Raw genomic sequence first — 27051 nt, 5'->3', positions numbered from 1 at the left:
GAAACGAAAATTATTTCTGCGACGAACATTGGGTTCAAATTCAATTTAAAAAGCAAGTAAATATAGCAGTACATTTTTTGAATACTCGATTTTAGAAGCCAAAAATACAAAGTGTTTGCTTAATTTTGTGCGATGAAATGTTGAGATAATAAAGTTTTTTTTTAAATATTACCTTTTGTAATGTAAGTAATGTTTCAAAATAGAAATAATTTAAAAATATAATTAAAAAGAATTTTCCAACAATATTGCATCTTAAACAGGAAAAGTAACAAATAAATAATTCTCAATTGAGTGTACGCTCAATTTTGTCGCCTGAACCTGCACCTTACGTCGCATGAACCTGCCGAATGTAGGTAAGATAGAATCAGACCAACCTATTTGTATGATATATATGGGAAATTGGTCCAAATTTATTTGTTGCTTTCCTTACTCTTGTCTCTTTAGACATAATTGCTTGGAAAATAGATCGCCCAAAATTCTCGTCATATCGATCGTAATAATTTGTTTCGATGTGAGTTTGAAACGTTTATAAAACTGAAATCAATAATAACAAGCACGGGCGACTAAAAACACAATCTTCAACAAGAATTTACTTAAAAATGCAAATACTCTTACCTAATATAATTCTTCGAAATGTGTTGTCCTTTGAAACAAGCAGAAGATCATTACTTGCGAAATCTAAAAGTGATTCTTTACAAAAAATAGTTTGAAACAGTAATTAATTAAGAACACAAACGTATCCCTACGGTAATAGTCTTATATGAACTTTTAAAAAGACAGGTGCTTTATTATTTTTGCAAAGTGGATTAAGCCACTATCATGAACTTTTAAGCCAAATCACAAAACTTTGACATCTTTGATCATTAAATTAAAAAGAAAACTATCATATTAACTAAATATTGGATTTTTATTTATGTTTAGTTTATAATTTAGAAAATTCCTTACCAAAATCAACAAAAAGTCTAGAAAACATCAACAAGTACATAAAATATATATATTTTAGAAAGTGAAAAGAACAGAAAAAAATAAAAAAAAATAATTTAAATCACTACCGGTATAAATTTTAATTGTGTGTGGATGGGTTCTATGAATTATTTAAATTAATAATTTTCAAATATTCAATCAAATACTGTCCCAAGTATTCACTTAAATAGAAAGAACAGCTATTTTGTCGCGAGTCCTTTTTCAAGATATCGTCAAATGATTCTTGAGTCATGCTCATTCCGATATGATGACCCGAGGTTTGAAGGAATGACATTATACGGTGATTTGTATATGACGATCCCTGTGGGAGGAATAAATTTGATTAGAATTCAAACTAAAGTTTGTAAAACATTTTTCTCTAAACTAACCTCCTCAAACTCATTTCGTTCCTTTTTAACACAAACATGAAGCAATGTCTTGTCATTGGAATCAATAGCAATTTCCAGACTCTGTGATGGATTTATGAACGAGAATTTGTTGGTTTTTGTCTCGAGGAGAGCAAAAATTGTCGATGTTAAGAACACTGATCCCGGGCAGAGTTTCCCATTCACCACCAAAGTGATTTCGTTATAGAAGAGTATTTGATCCTTTTCGAGGACAGTTTTCAGAATACTCAAAAGTAGATTCCACACTTTTTGTTCGGAGATCTGGGTGGCGATGTTTCTAGGTACCGAGGGGGATCTTTGGTGGGGCATTGCATTGAAACCCACAGTATGCAGAACACCTTGTCCCGTGAGGGCCACCAGTTCAGCAGCTCCACTGATGGGTTTTGTAAAAGCACCAACAATCCCCTTACCCATTCCTGTCACAACCTCGGATGTTGTGCGAGCTTCTAGAGTGTGCCTGGCGATGCCTCCGACAGCTCCCAAAATACTGATACCCAGACCTGTTATTCCCTGTGTAAAGCCTTCCGTGAATCCCTGTGGTCGACATCTCCTTAAAGCTTCAGTTCGTTGAATGTGTTCAGGATCGAGAGTGAGCCGGTCCAGATTTCTCGACACCGATGCTGCTAGCTTGCTGACCGAATTAAGCGTTCCTGCTGTTACATTCCGAAGGAGCGATGCCGAACCTTGAGTCACGCCCACAACAAAGCCCCATGGTCCTCTTAGAAGGCCCTGCACTGGCATCGAAACGAAGTCTTTTAGGCCCATGGAGAAGGAACGTGCCAGGCCACTGGGGCTACCTAGCATCTCCAAAGAACCAACAACCCAACCGGCTCCAAAAAGAGCTCCAGAAAGATAGTGCATTCCAATTGTGTGACCAAAACGCAGAGGGAGTGTGAGGATATCCTGCCGTTCGTAGGAGGAGAACTGCAATGGACTATGATCGAGGGCTATGTACAAACGAACGCAAGTGTGCACCGAAAGCAGCACGTTCATGGACTCTATTCGAAAATATTGCATCTTCATCGGTTCAGAAATGTACAGAGCCTTGGCAACAATGTCCATTGGAATCAGAAACTCTTTTTTAGCCAAATTTATATAGAAATCGGACGAACTTGATTGTGAAACCACATTGCAGGGTGTACATTCGACCAAATAGTCCAATACTTCATTCAAATACGTGTCCTCGATGTAAGCCCGGATGGGACTAAACCGACAACTGACCGACGACACTCTTGGCTCGTCATCATAGAAAATAACCGTAATATCTACCATCGGACTAGGACGTTCTTCTTTTTCTTGGCATCGACTGGTGAAATACACCGATGGCGAATTCGATGATCGTTTATAAAGTTCCTGTGAGCAAAGAATCACTGGGAAGTCATAATTTCCCGACGAAAAGAGTTGATTATCAATTTGGAGATTAGTTAGTTGCAAATTGAGGTTCCGTTTGCTGTTATTGTACGAAAGGATGAAATCATCGATGTAAAGGGCAATTATTTCCTTTTTCAAGTAGTCAGCACTTTTGCATTCAACAAATATTTTCACATTAATTTCGTTGACCGAGAATAAAACTTTTAGCGGTGCATTTGGCATCGAAGATGGATCACATGTCTGATGGATGCATTGTGATGATAGCGTGGGTTTGATTCGTTGCAAAGGTTCGTCGTTCAGAAGAATGTCGGTGTCGGTGATAACATTTTGTGCGCTGGTTTCGGTGGTGTTTTCGGGAGAGTCATTTGTTGATTGTGGTGTAAGCAGGCGAGATCGCAAGTCTTTAACGGAGAACTCAAGTTGCTAGAAATAGAAATGAAATTGTTAGGAATTAGAAAAAGTAGCAACCAAAGGAGCTTTATCACGAATTCTATCGATATCAAGAATAACGGCTGAATCAGTTGATTTTTTAAATACCCAAATGAGGTTTCTATTTAAAAAAGCTCATAACAAGACGTTGGAAATTGTAGAAAGCTTTCTAAGAATAATTTTGAATTTCTTGAAATCTAAAAAAGTGGCGCCTTGTGATTGGGACTTGTCTGAATTGGTTTTTCTACAATTTGAAGTTTCAAATACATTAGCGACCCTCACAAATAAAAAGACCACAATAACCGGTAGAGAGTTTCCAGTATCTTATGAGTATTGTGTTTACCGAAGTAGGAACTTAATAAGATTATGCTAGCTTTATCGGCAAAGCAAAGGGTGCTGTACAATGTTCGGAAGAATAACTGCCTTAGCTTAAACACAAACTTACGATTGTTCAAATACTAAATCGGTACTATTTTACGGATGCAGCAATTGGAAAATAACTAACCAACTATCGACAGGAAACTGCAAGCTTTTGTATTAGATACCTATCGAGCTTCTATTTCCAAACGTATTTTTAACGAAGCACTCTTACAAAACATGGCAGAAACTCATGGGACCTAATATACAAAGACTCATTTTGTAGTCGATTTGACAAATGCATTAAATAAATAACTGCAGGATGGTTTGAGGAGGAATGGGCTCGTTTGACAAAAAGCTTGAGTGATCTAAAAGAATTTGCCGGAAAGCGTACACGATGATTTGTAGAAGTAGATAGGAAGGGATAGCAGCTGCAAGCAAACTCGATTACGTGACCTAATAAGCCATGGTAAGCTTGTTTCATCTATGAATGAGAAAAATACGATGTGACAGGTTCATTTTGGAAAGCTCATGCCTAGCGTGTAACGTGGAGGTAAACATTTAGACTTCATAGTTCGACTAGACACTATTGCATCAATACAGAACAGAATTTATAGACTAGAAAAATAACTTACAGAGGCTCAAAGTAGATGTGCACTAGTCATTCTTTTTCGAAAAATATGTTATGGAAACAGTATTGCAACTTTTCGAAAACTGTAAGGTTTGGGAAACCAACTGTTGGATATTTTAAGTCAAAAGGAGCTCCTCGATACTCGATATTATTAATGTAAAGGATAACAGTGTGGAGAAAGAAACGAATATAAAAAACTGAGGGTATTGTTATCAGCAAGGAGTCGTAGCCCTGAGGAACACCACCTCAGATTTGAAACCACACAATACAACTTGTTAAAACAACGGTTATAAAGGTAGATTCAAATTCTAACAAGAAGAGATTTATTAATATCAAGAGCACGCATTTCGATAAGAGAGCTTGGCACCAAACTCTATCAAATGCTTTAGAAATATCAAGTGCAATAATCTTATTTTCCACAAAAAAAGTAAAAGGTTGTTCACTGTTTCAATCGATAAACCAATATTTAACCGGTAAACCTGTTGTTGCTAAAGCCGTAAGTAAGATTCAACACGATTGTGAGATGGGAAACAAGATAAAGCTTCTTTAAGGACGGGCTGAACACAAGCTGTTTTTCATTCGCTTGAAAAGACACCAATGTAATAGAACAAATGAAAAAGTTTAAGCAGCGTTAAATTAATACCAAACTGTAATGCACGCAAATTGGCTTTATTAGTCGAGCTTATAATAGGAGTGTCATTAAAAACGAGCGTTGGATACGAGTATGACAAACGTTTTTTATAAACAACAAAAAGTTTATTATATCTTCAGACAGTCTATCAGTCATAAACGCTGTAAAAAATTATGATCACAATACTGTCTACTATTTTGAACCTACCACCAAACTCGATCTATTATGCTACATAAAAAAAAGCTTGAACTTAAACGCTTATCCGACTGGAGCGATTACAACCACCAGAGAGACCTAAACCTATCTTTCCTGTCACCACATAAAAAACCATGAACACGACTTTCATTATAATACTAACATGAATTATAGGAGTAGATGTTTAATGCTTGGAATGCAAACTCTTGAGCTTATCCGACTGGAGCGATTACAACCACCAGAGAGACCTAAACCTATCTTTCCTGTCACCACATAAAAAACCATGAACACGACTTTCATTAGACTTTGACTTGGTCATCAGTCAGTTAACACCAGCACCTCTTTCGTCATGAAGCTCCACTATTAACCTTTTTACATCTCAAAACAAACCATACAAAATCTTTAGGTTTGATAGTTTGCGCTAGAGTCCACGTGACTATCGAGAAGTCATACTGATCAGTTCCTAAAGATGTCGTCTTATATTGACAAACGGTTTTAGTAGAAGTTTTTTTCTTTAACTGACACAATAGCCTTAAGTGCCCAGTCTTAGTTGACTCATAAATAAATTAACTACTCATAACTAATCAGACCCGAGTAAGTTGTTTAATAACAACAGTCATGTTCGTCATGTAGATAAAGTACTTAAAATCTGAATTCACAAACATTTCAACAAGTGAGCTTCTTCATAAACAAAATACGCTCGAATTTCTGTCGCATTGTATTTTAGTGCGTGGAAAGTCTGATTTCAATCTCAGCCTGTGTCATCAGAAAGTTTTTTTCATGGTTATCGCTGCTCTCAAGAAATTGACAAATCCTAAAAGAGTAATAAGGTTTTCCTTGGATCAATTCAGATTTCCTTTGATAATTGATTTTTTTTGTTGTCATTACACTATAGTAACTTTTTAAGTGTTAACGAGTGCGGTAGATCTGTCAAATTTCCAGCTATACGTTTAAAAAAATTGTATTAGGATTGAGCAAGGTTGGTTTTGAAGATTTTATCTTCTTAAATAAAAAATAAATCAATTTATTTTGCCCAATTGAATGCAAAAACATTGGAAATGTATGTTTTGACAGATATAGATCAATAATAAATTGAATTATTTTACCCATGGAAAACCCTGTAACTTTTCTCATAATAAGTAAGTTAAAATTATCCATCGGTTTTTCATCTCATTTATCAAATATTGAAATTATTATTTCTAATTTTTCTGAGAGTAATATTAATATATCTACTTGTGTAATTGGATATTTTAATTTGGGTGACATTAAGTGGATGCAATTTGAAAATAGGGTGTTGCCTACAGTTATTTCATCTGAAGTTGAGTTAATTGATTCGTTGTTTGCTTTAAATTTAATTCAAGTGTGCTTTATTCATAACTCTCTATTTAGAATGCTAGACCTTGTCTTCATTAATGAGGATAACACATCCATTGTTACTGAATGCATCCCATTGTTTTCAAATTCCATCCACCATGTTGCCCTGTCAATTTGTATCAAAACGATTTGCTTTAATAATTTTAATGCTTTTTTAAACTATTGATAAATTTAAATATAAATTTAATACAATTAATTTAAATAATTTAAATGAAAGGTTTCGTAATTTAAATTGGCAATTAAACTCTAACCGTAGCTTTAAAAGTAATTTTAAATTATTTTTAGATATTTTTGGAAGAGAATTGGCTTCCTCTGTTCCGCGATCTCTAAATAGAATGAACTCGCATCCTCCGTGATCTAACGTAAGGTTGCATAAGTTAAAAAATGCTAAAAGTAATGCTTTTAAAAATTATCAAGTATCTATTAACCAAATAGATTTCATGTTATATTCTCGCCTTAGGAAAGAGTTTGTATTCCTGTCCAAGTTTTGCTATAGTAGTTATGTTCAAAAAACTGAACAAAATATCAAGCTCAATCCCAAATGTTTTTGGAATTTTATTAATTTAAAACGCAAATCAATTGGTTTTCTATTGTCTATGATTTACAATGATGTTACATCTAGTGATCCTAGAATTATTGTTGATTGGTTTGCCGATAATTTTCAAAATATCTACAACTCCTCTGATATTGTTATTGGTAATAACTATGACGCAAGTTCTTTATTACCAATGACTGACTACTGTCATATCTTTTTAGATATTGATGATGTAAGTTCTGCCTAGCGTGAACTGGACCCATCGATTTATCCAGATTGTCATGGAATTTTTCCAATTGTTTAAAAGTACTGCTTTGAAACTTTGAGTTCTCCGCTTCAATTTATCTACAATCAATCTCTTTCTTGTGGTGTTTTCTTAGATGAGTGGAAAATTTCCACTATCAATCCTATTTTTAAGTCTGGTGATAAAAGGAATATAATAAACTATCGTCCAATAAGCAAACTGGCTATTATTCCAAAAAAAGTAAAATAATATTGCATTATTAAAAATCATATTTCTAATTCCCAACATGTATTCTTCAGTGGCCTATCAACCTCCACGAATTTGGCTTGCTTTTCTAACAAATGTTTTAATGCACTAGAAAAGCGATGCCAAATGGATGTGGTGTATACGGACTTTGTCAAAGCTTTCAGTAGAGTAAATCACCAAATTTTAATTAAAAATTAAAAGCATATGGTTTTGATGGTACTTTACTAAAATGGTTTTGTTCTTATCTTATTGGTAGGAGGCAGATAGTGAAAATAGGTAACTTAGAGTCTTATCCGATAACAGTCCTATCAGGTGTACCTGAAGGAAGTTATTTAATCCACCTTTGTTTGATCTTTTTATAAACGACTTTCCATCAATTTTATCTATATCTGAAGGTCTTATATTCGCAGACGATATCAAAATATTTAAGGTGATCAACAAAATAAGTGATTGTCTTACATTCCAACAAGACTTATATAACTTCGAAAATTGGTGTAAGCATAATGATTTGCTTTTAAATATATCAAAGTGTTTTGTTTTAACTTTCTGTCGCAAATTGAATCCAATAATATTCGATTATATCATTGATGGGATTAAGTTACGTAGGGTAAGTGAATCAAAAGATCTAGGTGTAATATTTGATGAAAAACTATCTTTTGAATCCCATGTCAACTATATTGCTTCTAAATTAAACTCTATGCTTGGTTTTCTTAAACGAAATTCTTCCGAATTTAAGGATCCGTATACATTGAAAACGTTATACTGCTCAATTGTTCGTTCATTGCTGGAATATAATTGCATTATTTAGAATCCAGACTCAAAAAAATTGATAGATAGGATTGAGAAAATTCAGAAAAACTTTTTAAGGCACGCATTGAAGGCATTTCCAATGACCGGTAATAGTAACATGAACTATAGGAGTAGATGTTTAATGCTTGGAAGGCAAACTCTTGAGTCGAGGCGTAGAATGTTCAGTGTTTTATTTGTTCGTGACATTCTCTGTAAAATATCCATGCACCAAGTAGAACTTTGAGAATGAGGCAGCTTATTTTTGAAATGCCCCATTCTACAAATTATTGGCAGCGAGAGCCAATATCTCACTGTTGTAAAATATTTAATTATTTTTATGAAAATTTGGATATCAGTTCAAGACATTTGTTTTAAATCAAAATTCTTCTTAACTTTATGTTGTTTACTTGTAATTTATTTTGAAAAATCCACTTTCAAAATTTATATATATATACCGCTAAATTGTTTTTAATTATTATATTATTCTATTCATATTAAATTATATTATATTATATTATATTAAAGTATTGTATATATTATATTAAGCTATAAAGCGAAATCTGTGGATGTTCGATCGTAGATTGAAGTAAATAAAAAAAAATAACTCATATTACTCGCACCCTGGAATGGTTGAGAGTTTTTTGCCAGAGCTTAAGCGCTGAAGGCCTAATTTCTAGCGAATGGTTTCTTAAATCTAATATCAACCTACTTGACTGAATCCAAAAACACTTGTCGGTACTTATTTCTTTACAAATATAGGAGAGTAGTTTGGGATGACAAAATTTGTGATTTAATGTATGCCTGATATCTTACCAATGGTTTGTTTAGCTTACCTGTGCAATATAAAATATCGAAACTCTTATTATCCGATGTTTATCACAAACGATCACTTTAACATCACCATGTGCTGGAATATGAAGAAATTTCTCAAATGAAGAATTTGTTTCAATTGACTTTGACCATTTTATAGTTTTCTTTTTGCTTTTTTCTGGATGAAAATAAAATAAAAAACAAATTGAATTCAAAAATAATGTTAAAAAGAAGAACAAAATAAAACTTACCATTATACAAAGCTAAGCTTAGATTACACACTGATATTTCAACATCAGGAAAATTTGCATACGATGTTGGAGGCGTATAATACATTCGCGAATGCGGCTTAGATATTTGATACCATTCACAATGTTTACCATCATATTCAGGTATAGTAGTTGAGACTTTACTATTTTCGGAACTTGTCGTTTGTCCAACAATTAGGGGTAAGTCGGTTTGATTGTTGATTAATATCATGGGAGAGGTGTCTTCGAAAATACTCAAAAAGTATTGACCATTCTTTTCTATAAGTGATGCTGAGAAGGGAATCTACAAAAATATGAAACAGTTATATTTAAATGCACTTTTTATGAGTTGAAAACTTACAGATGACTCATTGTCCTGGATACTGAAACATTTTCGATTGAATGGATGCATTAACGCCACTGGTATAGACACATCGGATTCGCTAGATGTCTTGATGCAGACGAAGAACACAAAAGCAGAATCAGTCGATCTTGAAGATTTGTACACGTTCAGATCATAGAATCCATCAAGACACATTCCAATGCTGTACAAAAATACAAATACAACAACTACATTATTATCTAATTTTTAAATGATTTATCTTATAATCAATTTGTACCTATATTCTGATGTTGTATCAATTGGTACAGTTAATGCTTTAGCTGGTGTTAGATCCTCGATAGTCTTTCTGCAAGCGGTTTCCTTGTGATCCAAGCAAAAAGGGAACACTTCTAGAGGTTGTTTGCTCATATTTGCTATCACATACTTTGGCTTCAAAACAAATATGTTTCGCTCGTTTTTCGTGCAGAAAGTCAGATAAAACTTGAAAACTTCTTCACCTCTCAGGATGACAATATCTGATGAGTCGTTTTCGTTGAGACGGTAGCATTTTCTTTTCGATGTGTCGGCGGTTTCATCGAAGATGATTGGCAACGATGTTATCCAGGATTCTCCATTGTGAATGGCTAAGGTGAATTCGGTTTTTATCAGTGGCAACATTGCGATTGCATTCGATGCAATTTCGATTAAATTTTTTGATTTGGAATTCTGCACTGAAATCGTTTGTCCAGTGGCATTTATAAAAGTTCCCCAAGGTGCAACCTCCAGACAGAGGGTGCAAGAGAATTCCCTGCTCGGGGAACATTTATACAGAAGGAAGGTGTTCTTGTTATTCACACAAGTCCGACGTATTCGAAGTTCTTCTTCATCATTCATTGGCCATTTGATTAGGGCCGGTTTACTCAGCTCGAGTATTGAATGATCGACTGTCCAAATTTTATCATCATACCAAAAGAACTTATTCCAATCGATAGCTTTGAGGGTTAGATTGAATTCCGGGGCAGTATTGAAACTTAAAAAAAAAAAATTGATTTATAATGGAAAAGGATGTACCTGAAAATTAATTGATTTCTACTTACTCATCGATAAAACTTATCCGGTGATCTGTTTGATGGGTTGCTGGAACACTTAGTGCATAGCTTTCGCCTTGGGGTCCAATGGTAAAATGTGTGTTAGTTGAATTCTCCAATCCAACTATTGGACAGGTCATCATTGAACGTACTTCGAAGATTGGCCAAATACAAATTAGAATTTTCTGCGGATGAAATGTGTCTGTGGATAGTTCGGTGATAGATTCGCGTATAATTCGAATCCAATAGCTGATATATTTATTGAGACCAATTACAGGAACTAGTGTTAAATATAAATATAAATGTAATATAACAATATATAGTATTTTTTCATAATTTACCTTTTACAAGCCAAGGATAACTTTTATTTGATTTTAGAGGAATGTTTCCAGTTTGTCCTTTTCCTTTTTCACCATACATTTTCAGTCTTGCAAGTAAAAAGAAATAAAGGTAAATTAACCAATCGAAATTGCTTTGAGTAAATGCTAATCATAAGACTTCTTAACCAACTTAAGGTAAGCATTATAACTTGTGGAGAAATATCTTTTGAGCAGGTCCGCAAAAATTAAATTACTTCATTCACATTTCTTTTAAGGTGGCGTATGTGGAATCTCTTTTTTTTTTATTATTTTTATTATGAGGTAATGGGTGTTCATTGCTTCTGCTTATGTACCCTTTTCCCAAACTTGGAAGAAAAAATACCCAAAATGTTTGAATCGAGTGAAAATTTCAAACCTAGCGCTGGACCCGCTAAAAGGCATTTTTAAACTCAAGTGGAAGAATTTCTATTTTTTCAAGATTTGTTTAGCTATTGCAAGTCCTGCATTGCATCATACAAAACGTTCACTAGAAAAGTTTATAGTTTACAAAAATAGGTTTGTAGAAAAAATGAGGACTGCGCTCCAGCCCTACGAGCAACAGACCTGAGAGGAACACCAACTCCGCAGGAGGAAAAAGAGATAGGATAAGAAGAGTGCTTGACAACTTTACGAGCATGTGAAACGCAAATACACACGAAAATGTCCGTTTTAATCAGTCAATGCTGAGGATAGGTTAGGTTGTATGGGGTGATGCATCTATAAAGGTCAAGAAAACATATCATTCGGATGTCTTTGGATCCATTGTCTCCCCAGAAAAGAGAAAGGATTCGGTAGGGTATAAGAAGATTGGTGAGGATTTAGGTTGAGAGTGCCACCCTGAGACATCCGGATTTCTGGTAAAATTTTGAGAATGTCTCTAGGTGGCAGGATGATCTTGGACATTCACATAGAAAGTGGAAGATATGTTCTTCCGTCATCTCGTCCTTAAATTCTCTGCATAAATCGGATGAGCCAATACACATTCTGTTTATGTGGGTGCCTAATGAGTGCTTTTGCAATTTCAATGAAACGGAGCATTGATCACTTTTTGGAAAATGTATCCGCCTTTTTATTACTTTCAATGCCACAGTGTCCTGGGACCCATCAGAGGGTAACCGTGTTGGTTTAACTTAAAGCTCCCTACGGCATTGCTGTATCAGTCTTGACTTTGTGACAGTGGCAGAAATGGTCTTGATTACTACTTAGCTATCGATAAATATGTCAATGCAATAATTTTTCAAATTGTAGGAAGAAAGATCCTTAGCGAGGATCTCACGAACATATCAAAAGGATTTAGCGAGAGAAGTGTATCTACTACTACTATTACAATTAATTCTTTAACCTTTTGCCACCCGAATTAATAATTTGTTTTTGATTTTACTTTCTTTATTAATATTAATTAAGTTTGTTTAAACTTAAAAATTTAAACAAAAACATACTTCTAGAATTACTTCTTTTTGTGTGGTTCATCAGTGTTACCACCAGGCCATAGCAAGTTTTTATTTGGAAAAAAATCGAAAAAAAATTCTGTATTATGTTAATATGTAAATGTATTCTATTTTTTTAGTGTGAACCATAACAACACATTTTTTTCATATGATAAGCATTAGGCTACTTGGCAAATAGCGCAGCAGTATGTACATCTTCTAGAAGAACCGTACATTTGCATGTTTGCGGATTGGTCATATAGCACCTCGAAAGGAATATTTGGTTTGAAGGGTTTGTATTCGAAAATTCCGATAAGCGGTGCCTTCTGCTGGTTTTGTGTGCATGAGCTCTTGCAAGTCCATTTTTTATTGCGATTCGGAACTTTTTCACTGTTTATTACTTATCATTCTCAACTGATCTTTCTTTTAAATGAGTTCACAACAGAAACCTCAAGGAAATGCCAAAAAATACGATGTCACCACTTTTTCGATTTCCGATCGATATCATAGCATGACTTTAACATATCGGCTTTATCAACGAATCTCATGTGTTTGTTGTATACTGCTATCATTTCTGGACAATTGATGGATACCGAAGTAACATCTTTTTGCTTATGCATAGTGGTTGTATTTCTGGAAGGGTCCAAAAAGTTTCCTTAGATTTGGACAGCTTTCGTATCCTTCCACTTAACGAACGCCATTCTGTCTCAACTGACCCGCCAGTACAGTTCCGCATGAATAAATGGTTTGTTTTTCAAATATTTTTGAAGCTGGACGGAATTGAAAATGTTTTCAAAAACACATGGTGTCCTTTTCCTATTCATTTTTGAGACAGGTCCTTGATAACACGAGCACCGAGATTAGGCTCTGCAGAATTCGACGATCTTCCGCTGTAGATTTTAAATAAGGATATGTATGCAGACTCATTGGCTCTAATCCACACGTTATATCCGCTTACGTCCCTTGAACTTAATCATAGATTCATCGATTACTTGATGTTACGAGGGCATCTAGCATGACAAATAAGTTCGCAACAGTATATCAATCATTGGTTGGGTTTTGAAAAGCTTGTCTAAGTTTGTACTTCCTCTGCTAGCTTGTTTGGTATTGTCTTTCAAGTGAATGCTTCCAAGAAGCCATAGATATCTCTTCCTGCTCATTATCGAACTCAAATACTGATCACGTAATTCTGGCTGAGCTGACCAGTAGTCTCAGCAGCTTGGCAGTTTTTTGTATACCCATGAACAGATTTATTGCCAAACAACTTTTGATCTCTTCGCCATCCGTCGGAGTAAAATATGAGACGCCTTCGCCAGCTTTTTGTACTGCAAACAAGCAAGTCAATAAGCTCTTCTGGAAATATTTGTAAAACAAATCCTTCCTGAACAGGTGTTTCCATATTAGGTATAGTTACAGAATCTGTTTTTAGTCCACACGGTATTATTCTTAATGTGCGTAGCTTTTATTTCGCTAAGTAAAACTTTATCCTCTGAAACTCCATCTGATTCAGACACATGCGAAAGGCTCAAAGGCTCTCTTTCATTTTCATTTTAATTTTCATTACCAAAACACATAAACTCAGCTTGGTCATCATCATCAACATCTCCGATTTCAAAATCGAGATGGGATGGAATATTTTCAGGAAAAGGTCATCAAAAGTGGAAATTCTTGCCCACCCACAAAAATATACACAAAAGCAATACAAAAAAAATGTATCACAAAACTTTAAGAAACACTTAAACATTATGCACAAGATTCAGTATACTAGAAAACTTACTCGACATTTTTGTTCAATGTAAGATCCCTTTCACACCTTGCACAACTGACAAAGAGCTCAATTTGGCTCTTAAATCTTACAAAATATAATCTTCTTATAAGAAGGATCGCTTCTGCTGACTTTTTATAACGACGGTGATGAGTCTAATTCCGCTGTCAAGCAGGATGCAGGATGCAGGATATATTCAATAAAGATGATGTAGGCCAACTTATCTGTCTACCTGACTTTTTTTCGACCATCGAAACTACATCAACGTTCAATCAATGGGAACGTTCAGACGGGCCTTGATCTGATTGGCCAGCTCAGCTGCCAAAGAAATTACCCTCCAATTAAGGCAACATCAAAGGAAGAATGTGTGATTTGACTACTTTTTAAGGGGGTTCGTCAAATATCAGGCCTTTGGTGATAAACCAGAATCGATTTATCATTTAGAAGCCATTTTACCAAAACTGTATGTATTCAGCTTAGTTAGAATAAATAAAACTTAATCTAAATCAAATATCCAACAAATAATTTACCTTATACAAATATTGCTATCAGTCATAACTGGCTGTATAAATGAAACTCGATCTCTTCCCTCCAAACGCACTTCATTTTCTTCAGTCTTCTTATTGTCTCGATAGAAGTCCAACACAAACGAATCATTTACCATTGATATCAGTTCGATTTGTCCTTTAATTAGAATATAATACTGTGTAGCTGATAATTTGCGAATCCTTGCAGCAAAACATTTATCATCGATCCGCACATGACTAACCATACTTTCAGCCGATGCTGTAAATTCAAGTGTAACTCCCAAGGGATTACTCGAATGTTCAGTCTTTCCAACCAATAAATAAAAAGTTAACTCCTGACCGAAACAATCACTGCTGAAAGAATATTTACAACATTCTTTTGGATTTAAAAGAATCCGTTCGGTCGTGCCACTCTGCCCAAAGCTCAGACTGGTATGCGTTCTATTGGCAACAATGAATTTGCTGATGAGGAAAGTCTGGCGTTCACTCTCCTCCCGAAAGTAGGCTTCCCAATTTTGTTTGGCACACATCAAATTATGCAATATCGAAGGGCCAAGGTTCAGACTGAGCTTATCTGCCACAATGCTACTTTCTACAGCTCCATTTATTCTAAAGTAAGCACTCAAATCAGTCTGTTCGATCATCGAGATAAGATTCAAATAGCCATGGTCCAGACATTGAACGCCAAAGGTCAATTCGGAATGTATTGAATAATTACTCAACGTATGGAAAGATGCATGAATACTGATCTTCTCGAAACCAATGCGGGCAAATGTCTGGTTGATTGGTTTGCTGTTTTCGGATATTTTGAACTTTCTCAAAAGCGCCGGCAATTTGGAATCTAGACTCTGATGATTTTGTAGGTTTATTTGAATCTCGTTGAAGTTAAGCAGTATTTGGAATTTTGGAATGGTACAAGGTCGAAATATTGTATCAATCCTCATGCAACCGACCAGAACTTTGGGGTGTAGAATAAAATCGGTCTCTTTTTTAGCTGAATTCAAAATCTCATCAATGCCGATGCTAATTATCTAAAAATAAGATGACAAATTAGAATTTGAGAGCAAATTAATTAGTAGGCCAAACTTACTGATCGTAGTTCCTCATCCTCTTCACTCGTTTCGAAACATTCTCGATTGATGGAGACCAACGATTGTTGGATCACAACTCTCCAAATATTCGCTGTGATCTCTCGCTCAGGTAACTGAATTGATAACGAAACTGTTTCAGATAGCCAGAAGTCACAATAATGCAAGAAACTTTCATGTGCTTCGCTAAAATATTCCATTCGACATTTTATACGAATTGGATTGGGAACCTTTTAGACAAAAAAAAAAAACCAAAAATAAACTTATCATTATCAAAAAATATATTTGCTTATAAATTACCGCCATTGGCACTGGAAATATATGAATCTTGGCCATTTTTCTTGGTTGGGGATATCGCCAGCAAATTATACCATAATTTTTCTTGATGATCTGAATTTGGTAGGGCATCGGCAGAAAAGTATCGGCTATCATTTCTACAAATTGAAAAGCTCCAGCTCTAGAAATTCCAAAACAAATTATTTAGTCGATAATCATCTGAAACGGAACCCTTTAGAGAGATAAATACCTTAGGTCATCTTGATAGAATTCCTCCTTTGGTTCAGTTTCCTTCTTCTGTTCGATCTCTGGCAGATTAATCTTTTGCAATCGTTCGCGATTCGTTTGCACACTATCGCCACATCTTCTCTTGAGGAATTCTTCCCACAAACTATTGGATGCCTCCATGCCAGCCTTATAAGCTCTCATTACGTCTGAATAGTTGCTTATTGTCTCTGCACCGATATCACAGTGAATGACATTGAACTTCATGTTTGCCGTAGCCATGGGCAGACGATTCCAGGATTCTTGGACTAAGTCCAAATTAAACTTCACGCCTATGGGATGAATGATGATTTTGTTATTCGATTGCACATAAAGTCCACCCATCGATCCTTTGGTGTTCATTTTTTCCGGCCGGCTGAGAAATCTTGTAGCAAGTCTAAAATCTACCAAACTAACTTTCATACTGTATTTGCAATCCTCGGAGAACTTCATCGAAACCATATCGATCTTCAAATTGAAACGATCAGCTTTGAGGAACATATTTTTCAACATTTGAATTTTTGTAGCTCGAACGATCAATTTCTCAGAAGGAGCATTGAAGCATGAGTTTTCAAGCATTGTCTTATAGAACAGAACCATGTACTGGGTCAAAAGTTTGATGGTCAGCTCCGACAGTCGGATCGTTGAGGGTTTGGAAAAATTCAAATCGATTTCGTGCTTCTTGGATTTGGTGGTGTGCGACTTCAGGACAAACAGTGCCGGTGGGATGCCCGACGAACCCACTTCCCCTCGCTTTGTGTCGAAGAGAATTTCTGGAATTGGATCTTGGTCTTCGTTGGTGTCATCATCTTTCGGGCAATTTTCCGGCAGATGATACAAAGTGAAGGAAAAATTGAAGAGTGAATACCTCTTGGTGACTTCGTAGATCGACTGTGAGAACAAAAAGGTTGGCTGGTTGAGATTAATGGATAAAAGAGGCTGGCGTTCTTCAACAACTCCAGCATCGTCTTTTTCTGTTCTTGAACATTTTAACAAGTTTATTATGAATATTCCCGACACAAACGATATTGTGTGGGGCATGCAACGCGGAACCGTTTGTAAACTGCTCAGAGACGAGTCTTTCATTAGAGTCTTCGACAGCGATCTTTTGCTCGAAGAGAATCCAGAATCAGTGACTGGTTTTTCGAAAGAATCTTCAAGGAAACGCTGATTTGTATCGAGTGTGTCCAAGGACTGAAAAGAAGCCGAGGATTTAAAGTCCTTGAATTTCGTTTTTGAATCTGGCTCCTTTAAGGAAGTCTGCGATGGTGATTTTCGCGACTTCTTCGGAACCTTACCCGTAGATATGATTTGTGTCGGTTTCATAATATTCTGCATTTTGAAGGCTATGCAACTGAACAGACTCAACTGATCTGTGGTCAAATCTGCAACTAAATCATTTATGCAGTTGAACTCTATGGCTTGGCCACACACTAGAACATTGTTGAAGGTTATGCACGGCGCGTAGGTGGTGATAATGGTGAATTTACTGAAAATTTTCACCAGCTCCAGGGAGTTTTTTCGACTCTGATTGTTCCACTCAAATGCCGGGTTGGTATTGTGGAAGTTGTCGGCATGTTCCTTCATGTGGGTGAGGATTTCGTTCCAATTGCCTGTAGCCGCTGACATGTTTAGCAAAGTAATCTCGTATTGTCGGTCTTCTATTATTGAACCGGGTGTGCTGAGAATTCCCATTTGTGCGGCTTTTTGAAACACATCTGACCGAACGGGGCATCGTTGTAGGGGGTTCTCTGCGTTTGGGGATATTTTTATACCGAATACCTTAAATATCGCAACCGAACACCAAGGCTTTGAATTCTCTGTTGGAACGTACACAGTGAATCCACTGCTTTCCAAGTGCACCATTGGCAATTGATATGCTGTGCAGGGAGAACTAGATGGCGGCGGAGTTGGCGTTTGTTCAACTCTTTTGGCAACTCTATCACCTCCTCCTGTGAGTGCTTTTAAGGCTGGGGCAAGGATAGCTACTTTGTCTAGGTCAATAATCATTTCTATTGCTTCCATTTTGACGATTACCTCCGAAATGGCACGGCAAACATCGGACGACTCCTTACGTTTGGCTCCTATTTTCTTAAAGAAATTCTTCACACTCACAGTCGTGATTATCATATTAAAGAGCGGCGATCGGGTATAGGAATCATTTTGCATTTTAATTCGCAACCGATCGCTCAGAATGAACTCATTTCCTCGGCCCATCTCAAAGAATCGCACATTCAAAGTCCCAACTTTACTGCTGAACTTTGTAAAGTCTTCCCGTTTGTCCACCGACGAAATCAGGTCTTCCATATCGAGAACGAGTTTACATTTTGATGCCTTGGAGGCGTCTAACTCAGCGGTGAATTTAGTGATGGTCCATTGCAGGAGAATCGATGCCACGAACTTACTATCTGACTTATCGGTTGACACTACTGAAGTCTCTGAATTGGTCTCCATTTCAAGGAATTGTTTGATGTTTGAATTCTCCTCTGCATTTGTGACAATTTGGATCTCATCTCTTTCTTGAGTAGTTGTTAGATTGGGAGGCATTTTCAAGAAACCAAAAGCTTTCGAAAGGAACGAGATGTGATCCAATATAAGTTGAATCCTCTCCGAACCGAATTCGACGTGAATTGGTGAAGTGTCAATGTGCAAACTTATCGCAACGATGTCCTTTGTTTGAGACTTTCGTTTGCCGGAGAAGACAATCTCTACAGCTTCTTTTAGATAACTTTTCCTTTTCTCCGATTCAATGGAATTCTGTCCATTTTCTTCAGACGATTGACTCCTTCCATTGGCCGACACACTGCCACCCGCCGTTGTCCTGCGTTGAAACTCCTCAACCAAAGGAGTAAATCCACTATCGACGGTTGGCAAACTAGACGATACACTTTGTTTCGATGTTTTTTCCTCTTTTGATTCTTCAACAACCACCGGCTTCTGTTGTTGTTGCTGTTCGGATTTAAGAACCTTCATGGTTTCTTTTCTATGGGTCATTGCAATGGTAATGGATGTTTGTATGGGATGTATAACTTCTTGATTGATATTATTCAATGAACTTTGAATGGCAAAGTCGGAAATGCTACAAGTCCAGGGGAATGTGTCTTTAGACGGTGTTAGATTTTGCATTTTAAATTCATTTTGTACGTTAAAGCGATCAATGTACTCAGCTGCAGCTGAACTAAATAAAAGTTTTGGCAGTCTAAACAAAAATTTTGAGATTTAATTGTTGCTTGTTTAATTTTAACAGAAATTATTATTTACTTACGTGATTTCTGTGTAATTGGCAATATTTGGCGTATTTTTGTTTGGACTTGAAGCAAGGCGAACATTACCTTTTGATATTTGAATTCTTACAAACATTCTTTTGATAAATGGAAGTCTAGAAATAAAAACCAGAGAGCATGAGGCTGGAAAAAAAGGATGGATGAATTAAATAAGAAGATAGAATTACATTTTCCTGTAGGAAAATTGTTCTCGCAACTCCTGGTTACTACTTGTTTCGACATTGGCTTTTTCGTCTCTCTCTGAACTGACGTGAATTGTTTCTTCAGGGTAACTTATTCGTCGGGATGGTAGTCTTTCGGAATGTAAGGATTTTTTCGATGACTGTTTTGTTAATGGTGCTGCAGCTCGTGGAGTTGATGAACTTGTTTCTGGAGTAGGTTCGACGAATGCTAGAATTATTTTAATTATGGTAATGATTTTAAATAATGTACATTCTTATTTATTTAGCTTAAACCGAGATTAGGAATAAATGTATGTAACTTTAAGAATTAAATAACTAACTCTGCGACTGGAGTTTATGAAAGTAAATAATTTAAATTCGACTTAAGACTCTGTAACAGATGTTGGCTTAGTTGGGCCCTGAGCGTAGGCAGATCAATAAGACAATTAGGTTTTTGTCCACACAACAAGTTGTACAGAACTCATTTATCCAAATCGAGCGGGTGTCAAAACCTGGCTTTGCACAATAAATGGGGAAAAAAAGTAGATGCTGAAAACCCACCAGCAATAAATCTATAACTGAGTTATAGAAAATGTCAAAAAACAAAGTTGATCGATTAAAGACATAAAAGATTCTGCTAGACTTAGTAAAGAGAGAGGTTCACGGCAGTGTGCGTGCGTCGTGACAAGCGTAACTACATCAACCGTTTACAGAATAGCCAAAGAGCTGAACGGTGCACACAGCTCTAAACAACACCTGGTGAAATAATTAGTCGGTACTGTGATAAGTTCGGTGGATGAGCAAGTCAGAAGGTGGAAAGAACACTTTTCCTCGGTTTTAAACAGAGTGTTTGCAAAAAACGTGCAGTCGATGCCTTCTAAAGTGCCTAAACAAACAAATCCCCCAATCCGAACCGCACCTCTCAGTAAAGATGAGATCGTCGCCGCAATTAAAGCACTTAAGAACAACAAAACGGTAGGACTTGATGGAATTCCTGCAGAGCTTTTACAAGCAGCGTCAACGTCATCAAGCGAACTGATTCATCCGCTCATAAAAGAAGTCTGGACCATCGAAAGCTTCCCCGATGAGTGGAAGAAGGCAATTATCGTCAAGCTTGCAAAAAAAGAAGATCTAACAAAGTGCGAAAACTAGAGAAGAATTTGCGTTCTACCTGCCGTTGCTAAAATAGTAGCAAAAGTCATACTGGAACGCGTCAGAGAACATCTTGAGGTCACATTTGATGGATCCTCCTGTATTGATCATATAAACACCCTGCGGATCATTATTGAACAGTGCGTTGAATATCGATCACCACTACACCTGCTGCTCATCGACTTCGAGAAGGCCTTTGAGAGCGTTAACAGGGAGTATATCTTGGAAGCTTTACAGAGGAGAGGCATCTCAGAATAACTAATTGCTGATATTAAACCAACATTATTATGGATCCAAGTTTCACGTTTTGCACGATGGTAGGTTGCCAGATGATTTTGAAATCCGAAGAGGGGTCAGACAGGGCTGTATTCTGTCGCCAATATTGTATTTCTTAAAGTGATAAGCGATGTACTGCGCGAAGCTTTGTCAGGTAACGGAGGGATTTAATGGACTTTGAAATCCTAATTAAAGCACTTTGATTATTCGGACGATGTTTGCCTACACTCTCATAGTATCATGGATCTCCTTCAAATGACAACATGTGTGGAGAGGGAAGCAGAAGTTGTCGGGCTGAAAATAAATTCCGGCTAAACAAAAATGATCAACCTCGGAACCCGACCATCCACTGAAATAAATATTTCCTCGCAACCGGTGGAAAAAAGGAGAGCTTTCAATACCCTGGAAGTATCGCCTCCATCGAAGGCGAGACCGAACAAGACGTCATCTGCCGCATCGGCAAAGCAAAAGCGGCTTTCGGTATTTTGTCGAATAACTCTATCAGGAAAAAGCTACGACTGTTTCGCACAAATGTACCGAAGGCTGCAAAAACGAAAGTGGAAACGTCATGGTGGAACCGCTGAGGATATGGAAGGACCACTTCTGCAGACTGTATAACGGCGACGACGAAGCGAATTCCGCTGTCAGGCAGGATGATGATCCATTCAACATAGACGACTAAAGCCAACAATCCCATCATATCTAAGCTGAAGTCTAATAAAGCCGCTGGAACGGATGGCTTGAATGCTGAGCTCTTTAAAGCAGCTGGAGATAAGTTGGTTAGGAGCATGCACCAACTTATCTGTAAGATATGGTCGGAAGAAAGCATGCCTGATGAATGGAACCTCTGTATTGTTTGCCCGATCCTGAAAAAAGGAGACCCTCTAAACTGCACCAACTATAGAGGAATCAGTCTACTTCATCGCCTATAAAATCTTCTCTGTCGTAATATATGAACATCTAAAGCCCATCGTCAACAACCTAATAAGTCCTTATCAGTGTGGTCTTAGACCACAGTCGATCAAATATTCACATTACGGCAGATCCTAGAAAAAACCCAAGAACACCAAATAGACACCAACTATCTTTTCATCGATTTCAATGACATGGATAATTCACGCTGCTCCATAAAGATTGGAAACAACTTAACAGAACCTTTCGATGTAGAAAATGGTTTTAGACAAGGTGATGCGCTGTCATGGGATTTTTTAACATCGTGCTTGAAAGAATAGTGCATAGCTCACACCTCAACACTAGAGGCACTATCTTTCAAAAGTCTGTCCAATTACTGGCATATGCTGATGCCATTGACATAATCGGAAGAACTCAGCGTGATAACAATGGGGCTTTTGTGAGTATTGAGGCAGAGGCTGCAGAAATGGGTTTAACGGTTAATGAGGGCAAAACAAAGTACATGCTGTCGTCAAGAAAGGACATACAACACCGACGTCTTGGTCAAAACGTCACCATCAACAGACGTAACTTTGAGGCAGTCAAGGACTTCGTCTACCTAGGCTCCGCTGTAAACGCAGAAAACAACACCAGCGCTAAGATCAAACGCAGAATAACTCTTGCTAACCGTTGGTCCTTTGGACTAAGAAAGCAATTGAGTGGTAAAGTTCTCTCTCGAGGGACCAAAGACAATATAAGACCCTTATCATCCCCATCCTGCTATACGGTGCAGAAGCATGGACTATGACAAAAGCGGATGAAAGCACCTTGGGTCGGTTCGAGAAGAAAGTTCTTTGTGTGATCTACGGTCCCGTATGCATCGAAAGGGAGTGGAGGAGAAGAGCTGTACGGGCTGTACAGCGACGTAGACTTAGCCAGAAGGGTAAAAGTCCAACGACTAAGATGGCTGGGTCACGTAGAGCGCATGGAAACCAATACTCCGGCCCGGAAAGTCTTCGAATCCACACCCACAGGACAGCGCAGTAGAGGAAGACCGCGGATTAGGTGGCACGCACAAGTGGAAAGTGACCTCACCCAACTTATAGCGCGAAACTGGAGACTTTTATCTAGGGAGAAGTTTGTCGGGTGCTAGATGGAGAAGTTTGTTGGGTGAGGCTCTAGTTCACACAGGATTGCAGCGCCACCTTAAGTAAGTGAGTAGGATCAAGTCAAGAGAATTTTCTGTTTGCCCATTAACGTCTGACATTCGAGTAAGCTCGTTGACAAGCTATGCAACTGAAAAAACTGAACGAAAGTCTTAGCACACATTCGTTCGAATGTTGTCTGCCTAATCTGAAAAGCCAAGAAGAATTGTGAACATTGAAGTTGGCCATTATAACGATTTCGGTGTGATAATATTTATACGGAAACAATTCTTTGGATAGAGTCAGACAAGGCATCTTCCTATCTACGCAATTTGTAAGCCACAATTCTTAAAATTCCTAGGAAGAATTTTATGTACAATAGATTGTAATGTGTCACCTATGTCTAGGTTTTACAATAAGACTTATTAAGACAACGTAGATCTACTTTCAACTGCTTAAGAAGTTATTTAACAACAATTTTGTATCCTTACCTTTGTGAGTTGTTAAGGATTCTGTTTCCATAAACTCAAGAAAATCCACTAGATTCTCATCAATCAGCAAATTGTACTCCTCTATCCACAATGCTATCACCGACCTAATACCATCCGTGTTCCCGAAGTCATTTGGCATCTGGGCGTACCATTCCAACCATTTATTCCGCTGCCCACCGCCAGTTGTTGTTAGAAGATTATATTTCGTATGTCCATCGGTTAGATGGGGGCGCACAATGTAGGATTGCAAAAGCTTAAGACTTCCTCGATACATAATTGTTGTGCTGTGTTTCTTAAGTTCCAGGTTGAGTTTCTTAAATTGATTCCGTACTCGAACGAATTTCTTTTCGTGACTTGAAGCTTGTTTCGAAATCGATTGTATTATCTGACTATCGTACGATATAACGGTATTCCACAGTCGCAGTGCCAAAATGAGTTCACTATTAGAAAATTCTAGAGCGAAACTTTCAAGAGTCACATCAACTTTACGCAGTGGGACTTCCTCGTTTTTCCACAAGGCCGGTTGCAGAAGATCCCCATAGAAGATGTTGCCCTTGGGAATGCTGAATATCTTTGAAGTCTCCGATTGTTGCTTTAGTTTAAGGGAAATGTTCTTGAAACGCAATTGTGCATTTGCATAGCAGGCATTTAGAAGTTCGATTGGTTTATCTGGCAGTTGACATGTTGTGTGGACAAGCTTGTCGGGATCGAGAGGAGTTGCCCATTGCCCTTCGACGTTTTCGAAAGAAAGCTTTAAAAACGGTAGATTTTTCCGCAGGGCTAGTGGAAGTTTCTTTGTTGACTTCATGTTAAGGGGTTCGGTTTTTGGATGGAACTCTACATTTATTGCACTAAGGTTGAATTTATAAATTCGTAGAGGAATCCCAGTCATCAGAGAATCATAGTCCTCTAAAAGTGGTGGGTGAAGCTTTGGCGAGCCGGCATTTGCGTCAGTTTTATCATCGAGGTATGGTGGGTAGTCATAGGCTGCTATGAGCTCCTGCAAGACAGCTGCAATGCGACAATAGGTTTGGTTGTGTCGCAGGGTCATAGACGATGCAAGCATTCTGTAAACACTTCTGATTTTACTATCCTCCGACTTGGAAGTGCTGGCTTCATCATCTGTCTCCTCTTTGTATTGCACTAGATCAAAGGCCATGGCTGGACTGCGGTAGAGAAGATATTCCTCCGTAACTCGAGCATTGTACTCTTCAATGGTCGCTATACTCCAGTCCTTCTCAACAAAGTTACTATCAAAGAGACTCCGATCGAGAAAAGCCCTCGAAGTCAATGGAGACGACGACGTCACCAACGCAATCATATCCGTGTCCTCATCTTTGTAGCTATCGAGTGGCTCAATAGCAATACTCGAACAGCCGGACTTTGTGTTTGACCAGTTTTTGTCGGAAATTATAACAGTTTCGGAATATATTCCACCAAGAATAACCTTCACAATTGGCGAGTAGCGGATTTTCTTAGTTGCTCCAACAATTGAGTCGGTGATAAACTCAGAACTCTTGAGGGTGAAATTTAGAGCCTCAACATAGATTCCAATGTCCAGTAGCTGACCGGTGATTTCCTCCTCGACGGTTTCTTCTTCCTCGGTTTCAGTTAACCCGAAGCTAGGAATTAGATTCCAAGCCCAGTTAAGGTAGGAATTAGATGCTGATATGGCTCCTTCTTGTGGATCGTTCTCATCATCAAGGACATTGGTTGTGGACTTTGATTTCAATTCGCCACTTTTAAGAGCCAGCAGAAGTTTGAATAATCGCATTGCCATTGGAAATTGCAGCGAAGACACATTCATTTCCATAAGCTTGGTAAAAATTGCTATTCTCGTTATACTGCCCAGGTGGAAGGTGTTAATGTTGTATTTGCGAACGATTCGCATTTCCAATGAACATCTGAAAGTTTTGAAGAGGTTTAAAATGTGTCACAATGCTGACCTTTAGAAATTACTTACCGATATAAAATAGGTTCTTGGCAGACATCGATCTGTCCAGCTGCATTGCGTTTATCCAAGCAAATGGTTAAGTCAGAGACTTGGATGAGCTTCCGCATAAACACTCTCAAGGGATGAATGTCAGTGAAGGCCGGCTTCCATGCCTCATCGGCCGAACTGAACGACAACAGCTGAATGTTCATCGAAACCACAATGTCCTCCTCCACATACTTGAGGATGATATTATGACAATTGATAACGATGTTATTTATGATTTTGTTAACCAATCCAGGCATGTATCCTTGTTGCTGTTGGGTGCCATCGTCGACCTTGGATATTCGCTTCTTCTGCTCTGACTTTCTGGGCGATGCATTTGCTGTGTCAGGATTGGAATCCTTCAGTTTGAGAACGAACTCGATGGTGTTGATGGTGATTTTGATTGGTTCCGAAGTTATTTTCGTCCATGGCACCAGAATCGATAGTTCGTGGACATGACCCGAGAGGAACTCGAAGGGAAGATTAAGTTCTTCCTCAAGAACGTCCAATCGTAGATCAAGGTTCTGAAAGGCGACTTCACCCTCCCACAGGGAAACCTAAGAAACAAACTTGTGAGTTATGATAAAACAAAGTTCAGAGATCTTGTTTGATTCACCTGCGAGTCTTCAGGACGAATATTTTTCACATACTTGGCAACATGATTTAGAATAATTGGAGTAATGTACGATTCCAATTTGAACATTTTAAAAAAGTGATGATGTCTGTTCTTATTTTTCAAAACTTCACCGACTTATTGAACATCCATGCTAATCCAGATGATTCCGAGCTAATTTAACATGTTTTACGGCGAATTTTTGATGATTTTTTGTGTGTTTGTAGTTCGTAGTTTCGGAAATAAATTTAAGTCGAAAAACGAAAATATTTTGACAATTGACATGACGTGTTGTCACTTTTTTGAAATGTCAGTTAAACAGCTGTTTTGGGGGGTGTTTGTTGATGTTGAGCCGGCAAGAAATGACGTTTACGGTCGTAGATGTTGTTGTTGGAGATGGGGATGGGATTTGTTTGATGAGTGCGTTCAGCGGAGGTACATTTTTTTTTTGAATTTTGGTTTTGACATCTGCTAAACACGAAACCGTTACTTATTGAATTTGGATGATGATAATCATGTCGTTATTTTAGTTAATGCAAAAATGGCCTGGGGTTGATAATCCGGATGGTCATTTCATGATCTCCAGAGGAACACATTGCTCTATTATAAATGGTTTTCAATTTAAGACGGGCCTTATAAAACACCTTTAAAGTATACAAAAAAAAAACAAAAGTTAAAATCATCGCAATGCTCCAAAATACTCTCTAAGTCTTA

At 37.4% G+C, this 27051-nt stretch overlaps 1 protein-coding gene across 1 annotated transcript; it reads right to left on the bottom strand.

Annotated features, from left to right (window-relative positions):
- Positions 1-886: 886 nt before the first annotated feature.
- Positions 887-26607, bottom strand: LOC129953690 (intermembrane lipid transfer protein VPS13B). The gene is made up of 17 exons (XM_056067024.1): positions 26341-26607; positions 25710-26281; positions 23747-25650; positions 19798-20020; positions 19612-19725; positions 16333-19545; positions 16107-16263; positions 15809-16036; positions 14722-15749; positions 10982-11067; positions 10650-10920; positions 9851-10582; positions 9592-9775; positions 9234-9534; positions 9006-9160; positions 1353-3164; positions 887-1285 (listed from the first exon to the last, which is right to left on the bottom strand). The coding sequence occupies exons 1-17, from the start codon at positions 26425-26427 to the stop codon at positions 1085-1087; spliced, it is 11268 nt and encodes a 3755-aa protein (XP_055922999.1). The 5' UTR covers positions 26428-26607; the 3' UTR covers positions 887-1084.
- Between the last annotated feature and the right edge of the window lie 444 nt (positions 26608-27051).

Source organism: Eupeodes corollae, chromosome 1 (genome assembly GCF_945859685.1).
Source record: "Eupeodes corollae chromosome 1, idEupCoro1.1, whole genome shotgun sequence".
NCBI lineage: Eukaryota > Metazoa > Arthropoda > Insecta > Diptera > Syrphidae > Eupeodes > Eupeodes corollae.
Note: the sequence above shows the minus strand (reverse complement) of the source record. Positions and strands in the feature narration are given on the sequence as shown.

Excerpts from the sequence above, each read along its gene's own strand:
- LOC129953690 (XM_056067024.1), bottom strand. The coding sequence starts at position 26,427 with ATGTTCAAATTGGAATCGTACATTACTCCAATTATTCTAAATCATGTT. Across the intron at positions 9,535-9,591 it reads TCCAGGACAATGAGTCATCT|ATTCCCTTCTCAGCATCACT; the intron begins GTAAGTTTTCAA and ends ATATTTTTGTAG. Across the intron at positions 1,286-1,352 it reads AACGAAATGAGTTTGAGGAG|GGATCGTCATATACAAATCA; the intron begins GTTAGTTTAGAG and ends TTCCTCCCACAG.